Source organism: Colossoma macropomum, unplaced genomic scaffold (assembly GCF_904425465.1).
Source record: "Colossoma macropomum unplaced genomic scaffold, Colossoma_macropomum, whole genome shotgun sequence".
Lineage (NCBI taxonomy): Eukaryota > Metazoa > Chordata > Actinopteri > Characiformes > Serrasalmidae > Colossoma > Colossoma macropomum.
In genome coordinates, this window is record NW_023494805.1 from 39336698 (window position 1) to 39355538 (window position 18841).

General features: G+C 41.1%; 1 protein-coding gene across 1 annotated transcript in view; it reads left to right on the plus strand.

Annotated features, from left to right (window-relative positions):
• The first annotated feature begins 872 nt into the window (after positions 1 to 872).
• The window catches only part of si:ch73-182a11.2 (importin-13), a 30498-nt gene continuing 12529 nt past the window's right edge, over positions 873 to 18841 (plus strand). Inside the window, exons 1-12 of the mRNA XM_036597576.1 lie at positions 873 to 1116; positions 2925 to 3050; positions 7904 to 8344; positions 9257 to 9426; positions 11017 to 11157; positions 13305 to 13446; positions 14856 to 15022; positions 15173 to 15293; positions 15534 to 15681; positions 16607 to 16788; positions 16878 to 16904; positions 18148 to 18282. Coding sequence (XP_036453469.1) covers positions 1051 to 1116; positions 2925 to 3050; positions 7904 to 8344; positions 9257 to 9426; positions 11017 to 11157; positions 13305 to 13446; positions 14856 to 15022; positions 15173 to 15293; positions 15534 to 15681; positions 16607 to 16788; positions 16878 to 16904; positions 18148 to 18282 — 1866 coding nt within the window. The 5' untranslated portion in view covers positions 873 to 1050. The remainder of the gene's footprint in view (positions 1117 to 2924; positions 3051 to 7903; positions 8345 to 9256; positions 9427 to 11016; positions 11158 to 13304; positions 13447 to 14855; positions 15023 to 15172; positions 15294 to 15533; positions 15682 to 16606; positions 16789 to 16877; positions 16905 to 18147; positions 18283 to 18841) is intronic.

Genomic DNA, 18841 nt, shown 5'->3' on the forward strand with positions numbered 1-18841 from the left:
TTCAAAATTTCTGCATTACGTGTTAACAAAGTCATTCAGAGTGGTTTGGTGTGAAATGCTTCGTTCTAGAGAAGCTTACCGAGTCAGAACTGTTCACAGTGGTGGTGATAGGAACCAGACGTCCACCTCGAAAGGCTCCCTCGCAGAAAGTCCGAGACGGCTTATTATTTTCAGATTTATGACTATTTTGCCATCATCAACATTTCACATATAAGCTCAGAAGACTCGTGGAGGTTCACTGGTGGTTTTGGATAGTAAATAAAATGTCTATATTTGTGTTGTAGACATGGTGACCCCTGGTTCCTATCACCACCACTGTAAAGACATCTGAACCATTTCACACCAAACCACTCTGAAAGACTCTGTTTACATCTCAAACACTGAATTATTCAAAAAGTCTGAAAAATCGGTGGAATTCTCCTTTACTGTAATAGATAAGCAATATAATAATCATTTTACAAGGTAGCCCAACAGAGGCAGAATGGGCGTTCAGTATGGACTCTTTCCCACAAAAACGTTTTTATTAATGAAATCAATAAGATACTTTATAAGCTAAAAAGACATTAAATGTTTTTGTTCCTGGTGGTTTAGTTTTTTTTTTTTTTGTATTTTCTTGATGAGTTAAACTCATGATATGCAAATAAGTCAGATATTTTCAATGCTGACAGGCTAAAATATTTTAACATACTTATATATTATATATTGTATAAATATTTCAGCATTTTAAACACTATTTTTTTAATGTCTGGAATGAAGTTTAAGCGACTGCGGCAACTCGTGAAAACCCTCCCCTCCTCCTCTAGGATTGGCTAGAAGCCTGGCTACGATGATGTTCTAGCCAATCCTAGCACAGGGGGCGTGGCCTGCCGGAATTCGGGTGGGGAGAAAATAACGTCTAAGGCATAACGGCACTGTGAGTGACCCTTGAGGAAGACTGGACAGAGATAACGCGGCGAGAAACAGACACATTCACGCTTAAAACCAGTAAAAGGAGATGAAAACGTCGTGAAAGGACTTTTTCAGCGCCTCGAAGGAGGAAAAGTGTGGAAAATGTCCTCGGCTCCGGTACAGCAGCCCTTAGAGGCGGCGGAGTTCACGGTGGAGGCGGTGGAGCGGGTGAGCTATAAACAGACCGAACTCTCAGTGTGTAGATTAGCTCGGTCTGCTCATGAACGGCGATGCGTGCTGTCTGTGTCCAGTCCTGTCACTGACACACAGACAGGTCAGGAGTGGCGAGTATTCCACTTTGTTTCAGTCAAAAACGTGTCTTGTTTTCTCTCAGGAAAAGCTAAAGTTTACTTCTTTGGAGTAAAACTCAGGTAGGAGTAAAACTAGCCACCAAAAACCAACTGAAAGCGTCAGGTCCAAAAACTGCTGCGGTGCTGAGTTCTCCAGAACCGCATAGCAACTTATTAAAGGGGAGTTCCGCCGAATTTTTCAAATTTGCCGCCTAATCAAATGGTTAAGATGTGAACAAAGTCATTGGTGGTTCGATATCTACAGAGCCCCTCAGGTAACATGGTGATTATTTTTTAATAAGTCGTGGCCACGAATTAGCATATTGAGGCCATAATTGATTATTTTGAGACCAAGAATTACTATATTGAAGTCACAATTTACTATAGTGAGGCCACAAATTTCCACATTGAGGCCGTTAATTACTATATTGAGTTCAAAAAGTTTTGTGTTGAGGTCACAATTTACTATACTGAGGCCACGAATTACTAAATTGAGGCCACAAATTACTATATTAAGGCCCTGAATTACTATGAGGCCAGAATGTATTATATTGAGGCCACAAATTACTATATTGAGGCCACAAATTAATATATTGACACCATGAGTTAGAAGAAACTTAATTTGTGGCCTCAATATTGTAAATTGTGACCTCAATATAGTAATTTGTGGTCCCAATATATTCATTTAAGGCCACGCCTTATTAAAAAATAATCACCATGTCACCTTAGGGGCTCCGTAGATATGAAATGCACAGTTCTAGAGGAACTTACAGAATCAATTCGTTCACAGTGAGCATGATAGGAACCAAACGTCCCCCTCTAAAATCTCCCTCACATAAAGTGCACAAAATGATCAAGAAAACACTTCCTGATGCCTGAAACATTGTTTTCTGATAGTATTAAGATAGTTTTGATAGTTTTGTTTTGCTTCACATTTTTAGAGTTCACAAGGAAAACATTAAAGTAAATTATCAGTTAAAAATAATCTAAAGCCATTTTTCCTCATTGAAAAAAAGCAAAAATAATACATACCTTTTTACCCTTTTGCTGTATCATATCAAGCTCCAACTGATCCACTGAATTATATGAAAATTGTTTATCTGCGTGATGAATATTTATAGACATGGTTTGAGGCTGTTTTGTGACAATGACCCATATAATTATTCAATCTGAATGACTGAAAATGAACTGAGGACAAAGTAGACTCCACAAATAGAGTTGAGTAGAGTGAAAGTAAAGCCTGTTAGCATTTAAAAATGTACAAAACAACCGAAACTATACAGAAGTACAGAAAATCAAAGAAATGTACCTAATTATAATCCACTTCTACAAGGGAGTCCCATATTTTATTATAAGGTTTTACAATAGCATCACTGTGTGTTAAGGAACCTGAAATGCTGCCTTTGTCTTAAACCGCTGTGCATGTCCTACAAGACTATGTGCATCTTATTCAGTGTGTACAGCCGAGGTCAGTGTAGTAGACAGGGTAGAAAAGTAACTCGATATCCACAGTAAGCTTCCCTATACTAATAATAACTAGTAGCATGTGCAGTTCATCCTCCACCCCCCACAATTGTTTCCTCCAGAAGTGATATGGTGGGATTTAAATCTCTAGAATAGCTCAGTGTTGTTGACACAGTGCCACTGAATTGCTGTATATGAGCTGATGGGTGTAATCTTACACAGGCTCTGCAGCAGCTGTACTATGATCCAGACATGGCCCAAAAAAACGTGGCCCAGAAGTGGCTGACCCAGGCCCAGGCATCGCCGCAAGCCTGGCACTTCTGCTGGGCTCTGCTCAGCCCAGATAAGGTGGGTACTGAGGGTCTATCTGTGATGAACCCGTGAACATTTTCCAGTTCTGTTCTATGATTTGGGTGAACAGATTCAGCACAACTGAACACTTTTTAATGAAGCAGCTACACTAAAAAATGTTTTTAGGGGCTCTTCAGTAAAGGGAATGGTTCCATTTAGAACCGTTTCATGCTTTAAATAGTTTCTGCATTGTGAAATCGTTCTTCAGATTGATAGAGGATCTGTTGCATATAGTTCTACGTACATATAGTTCTGCTATTGTTACAATGTCAAGCTTGCGATAGAAGAACGCTTCTCAAAATGTTCTATGTAGAACCATATACAACGCATTCTCCATCAATCCATCAGTCCTTCAAAGAACCATTTAAGCTTTCTGTATAGCACCAAAAAGGCCTTGTAACAATAGCACTTTTTGGTGCTATATAGAACCATATGCAACACATCCTCAGTCAATCTGAAGAACAATTTCATAATGCAAAGAACCATTTAGGCATGGAATGGTTCTGTATACAACTCATGGTTCTGAATAGAACCATTCTCTTTACTGAAGGACCCTTGAAGAACCAGTGTAGTACATTAGAGCACACAGGACTGGTTATGCTGTCTTTGTAATAAAAAATCCTCAATATGCTTAGAAGAGCATATTGACATAACATTACATAATTTAGCATGAAAGCAGTATAAAGACAAGGTTATTGTTATTTTAACTGTCCACCACAGCATATTGGAGTTAAAATTAAATCAGAAATATGAATTTCAGCTTTAATTTGAGGATATTTGCATCTAAAGGGAGATTCACTCGAAAGAGGCCCCGAATATTCTGCTGTAACTCCCGTTAGGATGAAGCAATCGGAACCAAAAAAATGCGCTACATACCTTGACGTATGTGTAATCGATTGCATTACATGCGATGCTGGAAGTGATCTCTGTTTTCTGTCAGACACATGAAGGGGTACGGGGGTACGCACCCGGAAGTTGCAAACAGAGGTTAAACGTCGCAGCGGCCGTCCGGCGCCTACCTCACCACTCTGACGCAGGGGCATCCCAGCTTGTTCAAAGCTCCGTATACTGAGGAGCATGTTGTTTTGTTCAGATTGTTTCATCGAGAGTTATTGCAGAATTTTTGGGGCTTTTTTTTAGTGAATCTCCTTGTAGATCAGTGAACAGGATAAGAATTACAACCATTTTCATATTTAGAGGCTCAAAGGATTCGGCTGCTCCGCTGTTCCACAGCCGGCTGTGTGTTATTTCCTCGTTATTTCAGCTACAGTTTCTGTTCTTGTCAATTAAGCAATAGAACACGAGAGGGAAGGGCGGCACGGTGGCGCAGTGGGTAGCGCTGTCACCTCACAGCGAGAATGGCCTGGGTTCGATTCCCGGCCGGGTGACCAGGGTCATTTCTGTGTGGAGTTTGCCTGTTCCCCCCCGTGTCTGCGTGGGTTTCCTCTGGGTACTCTGGTTTCCTCCCACAGTCCAAAAACATGCAGTCAGGCTAATTGGACATGGTAAAATTGCCCCTAGGTGTGAGTGTGTGTGTGATTTTGTTTGTCTGTCTGTCTGCCGTGCGATGGACTGGTGACCTGTCCAGGGTGTAGCCTGCCTTCCGCCCAATGACAGCTGGGATAGGCTCCAGCACCCCACCGCGACCCAGAAGGATAAGCGGTTTAGATGATGTATGTATGTATCGCGAAATAACATCACAGCCGTTGATCATCACAGCCGTGATGTTATAGCGATGACACACAACCTCAAGTGTTCTGTTGCTTTTATACAACAGTTAAATAAAGTAATACATTAATAAACTGGGCCGTGAACGCAGCGTTTAATATGTTTTAATGTTCACAGTTCCTTCAGCCAAATTATAGTTCCTTAACAAGCAGCTTGTTGCTACGTCAGAGTAACGAGCTCCGCCCACTCGCTGCACAGTCTGCTGTAAGCCTCGCCTTTTGAAGTACAGACTGAGCCATAAAACTGCCTCAATATCAAGTTCAGCTCAGTTTTGTCTTTTTTTGCCAGATTAATATTAATGTTGTTTTGTTCCAGCCAGTCTGTAAATCATCTTACAGCCCGTTTAGTTTGGCGAATGGTGTTGGGTTCATTTCTGGCTGATTCCAGGTTGTTTAGCTGTTCTTCTGTCACAGCTGCCGACTGAAAAGCTGCTCAGTGGTGATGACAGTTTGGGAATTTAGTGTCGTCTCATCTTCAGAGTCTGACCAAATCGGCTGTCGGTCAAATGTGATCTTAAAAGTATCCATTTTCTGTTTTTGGCAAAGTAAGAAGTAAAACGTTCAAACGGCTTGAGCGTCTCCTACAGTTGTCAAAGTCGTTGCTTAGCAACGGAATCTCAGAGGAGTGATACAGTGTTTGTGAAAAAATCTTGATGTTATGGTGAAATAACAGCACGGTTAGAACTCAACCAGCTTGCGTGGCCGAGCTGACTGTTGTATAAAGAGAGATATATTATAAGTTATAATTCCTACTGTTCACCCAATTTGGATGTAAACAGCCTCAAAAACTCATTAAAACTGAAAGTGCGTTTTCAGCTCAGTCATTGTTCCATTTCAGCTCCAGTGTGTTGTGGTTGAGCTAAAATAACAATAACCTTGTCAACGTCCAGATATTTACGGACCTGACTGTATATCTGCACACTTAAATAAGCTGGTTCTTCAAGGGTTCTTTAGCAAAGACAATGATTCCAAATAGAACAACGAACACTCGAAGGACCCTTTGCATGATTAAAAGGTTCTTCAGGTTGCTGGAGAATATGTTGAATATGTTTCTATATAGAACCTTTCTGAAAAGGGTTCTACAAGGCACCAAAAAGGGTTTTTCTGTTGGTACCAGCTTGACATCATAACAATGGTACTGTACAGAACCCTTTTCAAAAAGGTTCTATATAGAACCATATTCAACACATTCTTCATCAGTCTGAAGAACCATTTCACTATGCAGAGAACCCTTTACTCATGCAAAGGGTTCTTTTAGTGCTCATGATTCTACATAGAACCATTTTTTTACTAACAAACTCTTGAAGAACCAGCTTTTTTTAAGAGTCTGCAGTTTGAAAGAGTCATTTGGGTAAAATGAATCAAAATCCAGTCACTACTGTCTGAGTTAAGCTGGCAGGAACAACAGCGGAGCCTTTAACACCGATGCAGGTGCTGTTTTTGGTTTGTGGGGTTGAGAATTTAGAAAGGAATTAGTCTCCAGCTGCTGTGTGAAGGCCAGTGTTGGGAGGGAAATCCAGCTCCCTTCATCATTTGTGCTGGGTGGGGCTGAATGATTTGACAAAATATCTAATTACAATTTTTCTGATCAGTATAGCAGTTTAGTTGTGCCTTAGAAGAATCAAACATCTACCAAGTGTAATTACCAACGCAGCTTGTTCTAAGTGTTCGTGTTGTCACACATGGGTGCTTGGTTGCTTCTCACTGGTCAGATTTATCTACAGGCAGTTCAAGCTTTTGTTGTTAATTGTGCTGAATTTCCACTCTTAAATCTTAAGACAACAATACAGATCATTTTATTATTATTAAATGCCGTCGAGTCGTTTCCGACTTCTGGCGCCCGTATGGATAGTGTTTCTCCAGAATATCCGGAATATCCTGTCTTCTGAATGGCGGGTTCATCTGACTGTAACCACCCGTCCTGTTGCTGGTCGTCCTTGTTGTCTTTTAGTTTCGACTTTTTCGAGCATAATGTAGGCTGTAATTAAAATTGCAGCTCTTGCATTTCAAAAATTTCAAAAAACTTTCAAATTGATTTCAATATAAAAACAATTCGTTGTTCAGCACCACGGCAAGGTCACAGATGCTCTGTAGTCCAGAGATCACAAAATTGCAATGTATATATATATATATATATTTTTTTTTTTACATTAGTTGGAACAGACGAAGAAGTGCATTAAAAAAATACTATCAAACTCAATAAATCCAAATATTTCAATTCAATATTTCTTGTGCTGTGATAGATAGATACGTAGACAGACAGACAGACAGACAGATAGATAGATAGATAGACAGACAGACAGAGATAGACAGACAGAGAGATAGATAGATAGATAGATAGACAGACAGACAGAGATGGATAAATAGATAGATAGACAGACAAACAGGCAGAGAGATAGATAGATAGACAAACAGAGATAGACAGAGAGATAGATAGACAGACAGACAGACAGAGAGATAGATAGATAGATAGATAGACAGACAGACAGGTAGATAGATAGATAGACAGACAGACAGAACTTTATTTATCCCAAAAGGAAACTGCAGTGCAGACAGACAAACGTAACATGCAGTGTTACAGTAACAAGACATATAATTGCACATAAACTTACATATATTAGGCAGAAAATAAAAACAGAAATAGAAGTAGACCAAAGTTAAAGTATGAGGGAGTAGGAATAATAATATTATCTGTTTGCATATTTACATAGCGTATAAGACAGGTTTGTTGTCTTTACATGAGAGCAGGTTTTGCACTGAGCGGTATGAGGTAGTTACAACACAGTGAGTATAAACTAGGAGTAGCAGCAGTGTTTACGGTCTAAAGTGCGCAGTTAGAGTCATTACAGCAGCAGGTTATGATATATTGCACAGTGTATATTAACAAGAGAGGTGATATGGTGGGGTGTAGTGATATGTACTCAAAACATGATTGTAATCAAACATGCAGTTGGGAGGTACTGATGATGTCCACGATTTTCATCATCAATAGAAAATGATTTATCACAATCATGATGAATACTGTCATATTGTTCAGCCCTTTTCCATCCCACACCACTGTTTTCAATTTTTTACTTTGTGCCAAACTCAGTATGTACCTCCAGCTCTAATGTATTTGCTCAGGTTCCTGAGATCCAGTTTTTTGGGGCCAGTACGCTGCACACTAAAATCTCCCGCCACTGGACGGACCTCCCTGCTGAGCAGCATGAATCTCTGCGCTCTCAGCTCATCGCTCAGGTAGGCCGTTTCTCCTGCGGGCCGAAGATGGTTCTGACACGGCTCTGCGTGGCCCTGGCCTCTCTGATCCTCCACACTCTGCTGGACAGCTGGACCGCCGCTGTCCCGGACCTCCTGAGGGCGTTCCAGGGTGGTGAGGGGTCTGCGGAGGTGGACGTCCGGTACCAGGCACTGCTGGAGGTTCTAGTGGTTCTCCCCGAGGAGCTCCAGACGAGGAAGCTGTCGGCAGACCGTCGAGCTCAGCTGCAGAGTGCATTAGCCAGAGAGTGGAGCTCACTGTGCCCCCTGCTGCGGCAGATACTGCGGAGAGAGGATGCAGCAGGACAGGTAAACACACACAGAACTGGAGAACACAGAAAGCGTTGTAGGTAGTAAAAACTACACACACTGCAGATTCATACCGGATTAAAATCGCTCCACAATTATTACCGTCAGACTGTAAAACTACACACACTGCAGATTCATACTGGATTAAAATCACTCCACAATTATTACTGTCAGACTGTAAAACTACACACTGCAGATTCATACTGGATTAAAATCACTCCACAATTATTACTGTCAGACTGTAAAACTACACACACTGCAGATTCATACTGGATTAAAATCACTCCACAATTATTACAGTCAGACTGTAAAACTACACACACTGCAGATTCATACTGGATTAAAATCACTCCTCAGTTATTACAGTCAGACTGTAAAACTACACACACTGCAGATTCATACTGGATTAAAATCACTCCACAATTATTACTGTCAGACTGTAAAACTACACACACTGCAGATTCATACTGGATTAAAATCACTCCACAATTATTACAGTCAGACTGTAAAACTACACACACTGCAGATTCACACTGGATTCAAATTACAGATCCTGTGAGAAATATGTTAAATTACAAAACGAATCCAGCTCCAATACTGCAGAAATCAACCATCTTTCAAAGAAGGAAAGATATGAGATGAAAAATGGGAAACAAATAAATAAACAAATGTACAGTCAAAAGACGGCTGCTACTGTTTCTACCACACAATATCACTTTGCCATTGTTCATATATAACAGTATGTCATACAGTGTTATGTCAAGCAAATCTATTTGAGATTACTGAACGAGTGATCACTTTGAGGTTGCCGTGTCATGATTTATGTAGCACAACGTCGCCTGACGTCCATTACTTGTTAGCTTCAGTAGCTTCGCAGCTCCAGTGTCAAACTGAAAACTGTTGTGTGTGCAGGTGAAGGAGCGTGTGCTGCGGTGCCTCGTGTCGTGGCTGGCTCTGGATGTGGATCTGGGTGAAAGCGAAGGTCTACTGCAGGACAGCTTCACTCTGCTGAGGGAGCCGGAGCTTTTTGACACGGCTGTGGAGACGATCGTCAGCGCCATCTCACAACACGACAGCCAGAGGTGAGACAGATCAGGGCCAAGGAGTCATAAAGTACAATTTAAATACATGCCTTAAATGAAACAGTTTGTGAGGTGAACAAAAGTGATATTTTACATCAGTTCAAACTTCAAAAACACTTCAAATCAGCTTCTGTCCTGCTTTGCTTTTCACAGTGTAGAGAAATGTGGAGTCTAGGAAAGATCTGTTAACCCTTAGACCCTAAGGATCTGTCTGGCCCAGTCCCATCTCTTATTTTTACCCCTACCCCTTGTTTTTGAGTGTCACCCTAACCCCTTGGAACTGAGTTATAAGGGGTAGTGGTTGAAATCTTCCCTCTGAAATGGGACCCTCAAATAAAAAGAGCATTACTTCATTAACAGCTACCAGCGCTGCTCTGTAGGCGACCCTGGCAGTCTGCAGTGACAGCAGAGGAGGGTGAAGTTCAGCTCCTCACTGCTATGCATGTGAAGTAAAGATAATAGACATTTAAAACACAGGCAAACTGTCCTTCAGAGCAACCTGTATGCATGTTTCAGATAAATAATTTAGAACATTAATAAAATCGAAATCTACAGCGCTTAGAAAACAGCAGTTTTGCCTGTTCCACTTTACCTTGCTTCAGAAATATCTTTTTCGCATTCATGTCTGAATCCATTCAGCAAATCATGCTTAAAACTATACTTTCTCAGGAGTCGTCCATTATAGGTTGTGAAAAATATACATCTTAATGTCCTTTTATTCACTCAACCCGGTTACCTGAACACATTCAGCACTGTGAAATATCTGGAATTTTCCACGAGTCGCATATTCAACAGAAATTTGCATCATCCTGATTTCCTAAAGATCACGGAAAGAAGATAAAGAAAGTTTGTCATTCTTGTTTCTTTATTTTCAATTCCATTAAAATTAAATTAAGGTCTGAAAGTACAATCCAAAAAGTACAATAATGTCTTTAATGTCCTCATCATTAGCGTGGATGCTCGTTCTCCACATATTGTGTATTTGTTAATTCTGTGCTAAAAAATAATCCCTGTTACTCGATCAAGTCGTTGTCAGCAAATTAACCGTGCAAAAAATGAGGTATTGTACAGAGCCTGGCTGGTGACATCCCGCATAAATAAAAATAACGCGTTGCCACACTGTATAAACGTGTGGGAACGAGATCCTAATGCGTGGCCATGACTTAGTAAGGCATGGGAACGGCATAATTAAGCAGGGCCACGACTTAGTAGGCGTGTGAACAAGATCATGTCTTATTCAGCTGTGGTCAAGGCTTAATTATCTCATTCCCATGCCTTACTAAGTCGTGGCCATGCATTAGGATCTTGTTCCCACACCTTATTAAATCATGGCCACTCGTTCCTGAGATGGTTTAACACTTTTTTAGTGTTTGAATGTATGTTTTCATAGATTCAGTGTTAAGAAAATGCTTAAAATAGGTAATTTTTAAGAGTTATAAGGACTAAATGGTGCCCCAGTCATGGAATCACCCATTTACAATTAAATAGTACAGAAAAACAACATAAAACCTCGGGTGTGGAAAGGTTTACTGTAATTAACAATAATTTTCAGCACTTTCAGGATGATTATAACTGTAAATATGTTCGCAGGTTTGCTGACAGTCTGCTGAAGATGCTGCCCCAGGTGCTGGCCCTTCAGGAGCAGCTGACGAAGGCCGCGCAGGACAGAGACATGGAGACGTCTCACGGAATCTGCCGCATCGCCGTGGCACTCGGGGAGACTCACTGCAGGTGGCGCACAGTGGCACAGATATCAGAGCACCAGTTCAGCAAGTCCTCCTCTTACCTCAGATTCAGTTGAAGAGTGAAGACACGTTTTGTGTTTTGCACTTCAGCTTCTTTAGTTTTGCCCTGGAGCTACAAGGCTAACGTAGCTAACCTGCAGTGTAAGCCTACACCCACCAATTAGCTATGGGAGGCAAATCCGGCCAAAAGAGAAATTAAAATTAAAACAGTAAAATGTAAATGCAGACCTCTTTTCGCCATTTCTTTTTTCAAACATCTGCGCAAATATCCTGCCAGAATTGAAAATCATATGAAATACCTACATTTGCAATTTCATTTTTCACATAAGCACGAGCCATTTGTGGCAAAAATAAAAATAAATGTAAAACAGCTGTTTGTCATTTCATTTTAGACCGTATTCTGGTATTTCATGGTCATATCTAAAATGAAAAAGCTAATAGAGAAAAGAAAACCCAAGCTTCACTTTGGCTTTCGCTTTTCTTCATGAAATGCAGAATACGTGTCAAACTAAAGTCAAAATGCAGTGTTTACGTTCTTATTTCTTATTTCTTTTTCATAGCAATCGGCTGCATATCTGACAAAATGAAAATGAAAATGCAAAAAAAGGATAAATCAACAGCAAAGTGACGGTTTGTGATTCAGTTTTCGGTGTGGATGCGCTTTAAGTGTCAGAATATAAAGACAAACGCAAACGAACACAGGTGCCACCTGCTGGTGATTTAGTTTTCATTTCACACTTTGCTTTTTCGTTTTCAAATTGACCAGCATGCAAATATATGTTAATTAGCACTAGGTGGGGCTACGGGGTACATTTTAGGACATCCTCAGACCTCAGCATCAGAACGGCATCATTCCTCGCACTAAACCACTTCGAGTCTCGAGAAAAACAATCATCATGTCTCAGATCTGGTGTAACTGAATATCAGACCAAACACCGTCAGACCAAACAGCCTCAGAAAAAACTGTGAAAATGTTAAACTGGCATTTATATCGAGATACACAATAGTTTTCTAAGTTATATGAACCAGTGTATGCTCGACCAGGCTTGCGTTTGGTCTGATACCTTTTTTCTGAGGCTGTTTGGTAATTAGCGTCATGTACACTGCATGCCTAAATCTTCACAGACTCGCCTCAGACCATGTTGACAGCAAATCTAAAACAGACTCACACCTGCGGTTTCTCACTCGTGTGTCTTGCTTATAGACATAGTAGCAGATGTAGTGATAAAGACATAATGATTGTGTATCATAAGACTTTATATATATTTATAATAGATATTAGAATTCAAGTACCCCCTCTAACTGTAGATAAATACAAACCCAATAGACCTCTCCGATCACAGACCGGTCTGTTGGTGGTGCCCAGAATCAGAACCAAACAGGGTGAGGCAGCATTCAGTCACTATGCTGCCAACTACTGGAACAAACTCCTATATGAGGTCAGATATGCTCCCAGTGTCGACATCTTTAAGTCCAGTTTAAAGACGTTCTTGTTGTGCCTTTGTTTAGCACTGCACTGTAGTTTTTACTATTTAAGTTTCTTTTAATCCCTTTTATAATCTATTTTATTTATCTTCTATTTATTTTATAATCTATTTTATTTTATTTATCTTCTATTTATTTTATAATCTATTTTATTTTATTTATCTTCTATTTATTTTATAATCTATTTTATTTTATTTATCTCTATCACTTAAATTTTTATTTTCTTTCATAACTATCTTTGCAAATGCCTTTCTGAGGTGTTAGATGTCAGGATATTATCAAACATTAAGCCGCTTATCCTTCTGGATCGTGGGGTTGCTGGAGACTGTCTCAGCGGTCATTGGGCAGAAGGCAGAAACACCCTGGACAGGTGGCCAGTTCCAGTTGGCCTGACTGCATGTCTTTGGACTGTGGGAGGAAACCCACACAGACACGGGGAGAACATGCAAACTCCATGCAGAAAGGACCCTGGTTGCCCGGCCGGGGAATCAAACCCAGACCCTTCTTGCTGTGAGGCGACAGGGCTACCCACTGCGCTTAAAGCACTTTATTTTTCCTTTTTGATGTTGCTTTTACTTTTATTTATGTTAAGCACATTGAATTACCTTCACGTATGAAACTTGCCTTGTCTCTGTTTCTCTCTCTCAGGGCTCTTCTGGAGCAGGTAGACCACTGGCAAGGTTTCCAGGCTTTAGTCAACATGATTCTCTCCTGCACTGGGATGCCTGGACATTACCCAGTGGACGAAACCTCCAGCTCACTCACACTCACATTCTGGTACACACTACAGGTATTAAACAGAAAACTAGGATCGTCACCTTTTCAAAGAAGAATGATCATATCAACCAGTCTTCACTAGTTACCCATAATAAGGTTCTCCTTATTACGTATAAAGCTCTGCACGGCCTGGCTCCTCAATATTTGGCCAAGCTGCTTAACCCTTGTGTGGTGTTCAGGTCTGTGGGACCCATTTTCAGTGTTTACCAAAAGAAAAAATGATGCAATTTATTATCATTTCAACCTCAGATTCTTGGCTTTGTTCATTTTCTGTGAAGAACATATAAAATAACCCATTTTCAGTGTCTTCACTCTGTTCACCCCCCACACATTTATACTACACATGTGGTGTTGGGTGAACCCGCGGGGAGTAAAAGTGTGGAGGTGCTGTGTCCTTCACTCTGTTCTCCTCCTACATGGCCTGCTGTTAGTGTGTGTGTGTGTGTCTGTGTGTGTGTTTGTGTATGTGAGTGTATGTGTGTGTGTGAGGGTGGACAACAAGGACAGGCTGCTGACTGACTACAGCTGCTAAAGGAGAACCCTACACTGGCCACTTGTGATATTTTAAACATCTGGTATTTTTACATAAACTCTTATGGCTGTATTGATTTAAAACAACCATAGTGGGTCCACCAGACCACTGAGTCACAAACACATCAACACCACACAAGCGTTATTCTATTTGTCCCATCCCTACTTTAGGATCACAAAATTGAGGCCTTCTTCATGTTCCAAGGTTTAAATTGACTTCTATGCGTGGTCAATCACCCATTATGGAATTTTGAATTCCCAAATTATGGAATACCCCCCCCCAGGCTATCCGGGACACCACCACTCAGTTTTCGTTTAAGTCTCTGTTAAAGACTTACTCGTTATCACTGTGTCTACCTGTATTGTCCTTTTGTTGTGATTTGTTTAATGCGTTCATGTTCATTGATTGTAACGCGTTCTTAAGAATGGGAAAGGCGCTATATGGGGGCATTCGTGGGCTGGAGGTTAGAGAACCAGCCTTGTGACCGTAAGGTCGCCAGGTTAATCCCCTGAACCGACAGTATGTGACTAAAGCACATTTGAGCAAGGCACCTAACCCCCAGCTGCTCCCCAGGCGCTGCGGATAGGGCTGCCCACCGCTCTGGGCATGTGTACTTACTGCCCCCTAGTGTGTGTGTGCTCACTAGTGTGTATGTGGTGTTTCACTGCACGGATGGGTCAAAATGCAGAGGTGAAATTTCCCCGTTGTGGGACTAATAAGGGTCACTTAATTTAATTTAAATTTCTATTAATAAAAGTGATGATGACAAAGATGATGATGAAAAACGAACATAACACTCAACTCTACGTCCACTAAAAATCTCAGCCAAATGAAAACCGTCTGTGCGAAGTGCAATACCTTTTTAAAGCGTCCTGATCTTTCTCCTACAGGACGACATCATGACTCTCGAAACAGAGAAGCAAACGCTGTACCTGCAGGTTTACAGACCACTTTACTTCCAGCTGGTGGAGGTGCTGCTGCATAAGGCTCGCTTCCCCAGTGACCAGGATTTCGCCCTGTGGTCCGCTGATGACAAGGAGCAGTTCAGAACCTACAGGTGAAAACGACACACATCTCGTAAAGTAAACAAAGTGGACTCTCTTTTTGAACAACCCCCTTAAATCCTGTGACACTTTTTTGTATCCTATAGAAGAAACGTGAACCTCCTGATCTGTTTCAGTGGCTGTGACTGATGTTTTTTTCACAGGGTTGACATCTCCGACACGCTGATGTACGTGTATGAGCTGCTGGGCCCGGAGCTGCTGCGCAACCTTTACGATAAACTCGGCGTGCTGCTCACAGACACGACTCACTCATCCTCGTGGCAGGTCAGTGCTTCACATCACCACGTTCTTGTCAAAGAACACTTTGTATGGTTGAAAGGTTGCATTGTGAAGAGTTCCTGTAAGTGAACAGAAGAACCCAGCATTTGGTATCGAAAAGTACAAAAGAAAAAAATCTCTGTTCTGTTAGAGCAACAAAAATAAATATAATATTAATAACAATGATGGAAAAATGTCTGTTTCTGTCTTCACCCCCTTCCTCCCCCATCTGTCTCTCTAATGGAGGATATAGAGGCTTTGCTGTTTGGCTTCCAGTCCATAGCTGAAACGGTGGACGTCAGTTACTCTGATGTGATTCCTGGTCTGATCGGACTGATCCCCCTCATCACCGCCAACAACATCCACCTGGCAGAGACCATCATGCTGACTATAGGTACAGCACCACTCAGATTCCTGAGCTAAAACCAGACTTGCAGCATTCTTTGCTGCACTGTGTAGAGCAGGCATGTCAAACTGGGGACGTTCCGGGCCGAAGTGCTTCAGAGATTAGCCTTTACCCTCATCTAACGCTCTGAATTCAGTTCGTGAGGGCCTTGCTAATTAGCTGACGAGCTGAATTAGGTGTGTTAAATGAGGCGGTGAGCTGAAGTCTGCAGTGTTTTAGCCTGCCAGGACTGGAGCCTGACGCATGTGGTTAAGAGGGAGCTCATCAGATGTTTGTGAGGTAATTGGAGGTTTGGTTCAGGGTGCGGTAGATGGTAGTCATCCCATCATAACATGGGTTTAGACACAACTTACCAGATAACAAAGTTTTAAACTAATGATTAGCTTTAAATCGTGGAAAACTCTTTTTTCTTGTTTTTTAATTGGTCCGGCATGTATTTCCCCCTTTACTGTCACTGGAGCCTTTTAAGTGTGAGACAAAGTCAAAATACAGAGATTTCTACATACATGCTACAAGCAAGCTAATACTGCACATTGAAGTGATGTCGCTCGCAAGGCTTAAAAGGGGAATTCCACCCATATTTCAACATTTCTGCATAATTCAGTCAGTTTGATGAGAAATGCTGTTCTAGAAAAACCTATGGACTCAATTTCTTTGCAGTGTTGGTGATAGGAACCAGGGGTCACAATGGCTAACATGCTAATATAGCCATTTTACTTACTGTGCTAAACCCACCTGTGAACTTGCGTGTATTAGTAGGTAAAAAAAGTGGAAGATCTGAAAAACGAGAGGTTGGAAAATGACTTTTTGGTAATAAATCCACACAAACATTATAAGTGGACTTTGAGGAGACACACAGGTATTTAGAGCCCTTTGAGGTGCAGTTATTTCATCCATCAGTGGTTTCCTACAGGCTCCCTGGCGGAGTGGTTGGCTGATCACCCTCTCATGCTGGCTGGCGTCCTGCGTCTGGTGCTCCAGACTCTGTCCAACGCTGACCTCTCCGTGGCCACCGTCTCCACCCTGAAGAGGATCTGCCGTGAGTGCCGCCACAGCCTGCGGCCCCACTCGAATGACATCCTGACTGCTTCGCAGGTACAGAACAGCACATTCACACTCCGGAAACAGAAGCAGAGTTTCTTTACTCGCTCTGACGTTCCTGCCTGTGGCTGTTTCTCTTACAGGAGGTGCTGGTTAAACAGATTCATAAGGTAAGGCCGAAACTCCTCTAATCCAGACTGTAACGCTGTAGCGTCAGCAGCGCATATGAGACTTTTATTTACACTCAGAACCAGCCAAAGTTTGGAAAACTTGCATAAATATGTTTTTCATAATCTTGAAGACATTTCGATCTACAGGCTTAAACACTTAAAAATTCTTTCCATGACAAATAAAAATAGTGCATGTATGAATTTATATGAATTTATTTTCCTTTTTTAGGGATGAATTGTGGGCTCATATTTTCGTGTACAGGTCTGCCAATGTAGAAATATAAATATTAATAAAATGTAGAAACTCTGACTAAATCCAGCTGGATTAGCATTACAGAGAAATATAACACTTATTTGTAGTGGCTTACAGATAGAAAGATTAATAAAAAGGTGAATAAGAAGTAAAAGATTTATAAAATGTGGATAGTTTAGCGCAGTAACCCAGAATCATCTAAATATCGGTTAGATTAAATCTCAGTATTGGTTTCAGATAATGGTCGAATCTTAACATCCCCATGCTGATATTTGTTTTTTGAGCAATTATCTGCTGATACTGATATGATTTCAATACCATCACGTGACGCTATGAACTAAATAATAAAACAGGTAGTTGACAACAGCCAATGAGTGTATGTGTATCTTCTTCAGTCCTGCTGGAAAAGCATCTCAGGTGGCTCTTCATGAAGATGCCTGAGAGAATGCAAAGAGTATGTAAAGCTGCATCAAGGCAGTGATGAGACTTTAAAAAATCTCAAATAAAAGATAGTTTGAATTTTTGAACCATATTTCATTGCATTTATTTCATAGTTTTGATGTCTTCATTTCAGTGTTATTCTAAAATGTGGAAAATGGTAAAAATAAGGAAAACACTTCTATGCGCGTCCGAACTTTTCCTGGTTCTGTATGTGTGACTGTTCACTGTTTCACTGTTGTATTTCTCTAGAGCACTCAGAGTGTGTGAGTGTTCACTGTCTCACTGTTGTATTTCTCTAGAGCACTCAGAGTGTGTGACTGTTCACTGTTTCACTGTTGTATTTCTCTAGAGCACTCAGAGTGTGTGAGTGTTCACTGTCTCACTGTTGTATTTCTCTAGAGCACTCAGAGTGTGTGAGTGTTCACTGTCTCACTGTTGTATTTCTCTAGAGCACTCAGAGTGTGTGAGTGTTTACTGTCTCACTGTTGTATTTCTCTAGAGCACTCAGAGTGTGTGAGTGTTCACTGTCTCACTGTTGTATTTCTCTAGAGCACTCAGAGTATGTGGCTGATGCAGGCTCTGGGTTATCTGCTGTCATCTCTGCCTGATGAGGAGATTCTGGGGAAACTCCTCTCACTGCTCTCTCCACACATCCAGCAGCTGGAGAGACTGGCCAATGAGACGGTAAGGACTCTTCAGCCCATGGACAAAGTCACTGTACTGGTTCATGTGAATATCTGCCAGTGCGGATGGCAACACCAATACATAAATATTTATAAAATGCAGAAAGATCCACCTGGTTTAGCATTACAGAGAAATCTAGAATATATATCTATAGGGCTACAAATCTAGTGAAATCAATAATATGCAGACATTTTAGTGCAGTAGCCCAGCATCCCCTAAACACTGCTCAACCACAGTACAATGAACACATCATCAAATACCACTTTGTAATGTCAGATATGCTGATATTTCATGTTCTGAGGGAATATCTCCTGATCTAGTATCTGATTCTGATATCATCATGACTCACTGCTCTTTATGATAAGAAACTGAGCTCCTTTCCCAGAGGCTGTCGTACCCCTGCTGGAGTTTTCAATGCTCTTAACACATCTGATCCAACCAGTAAGCTTATTAACAAGCCACTCCTGAGCTGATGTGGGTGTAACAGTGTTAAATGTGTATTATTTCTGTAATACATGCAGTGACCGTAGTTTCCAGATGTTGCGTCTGTGAACGTCAG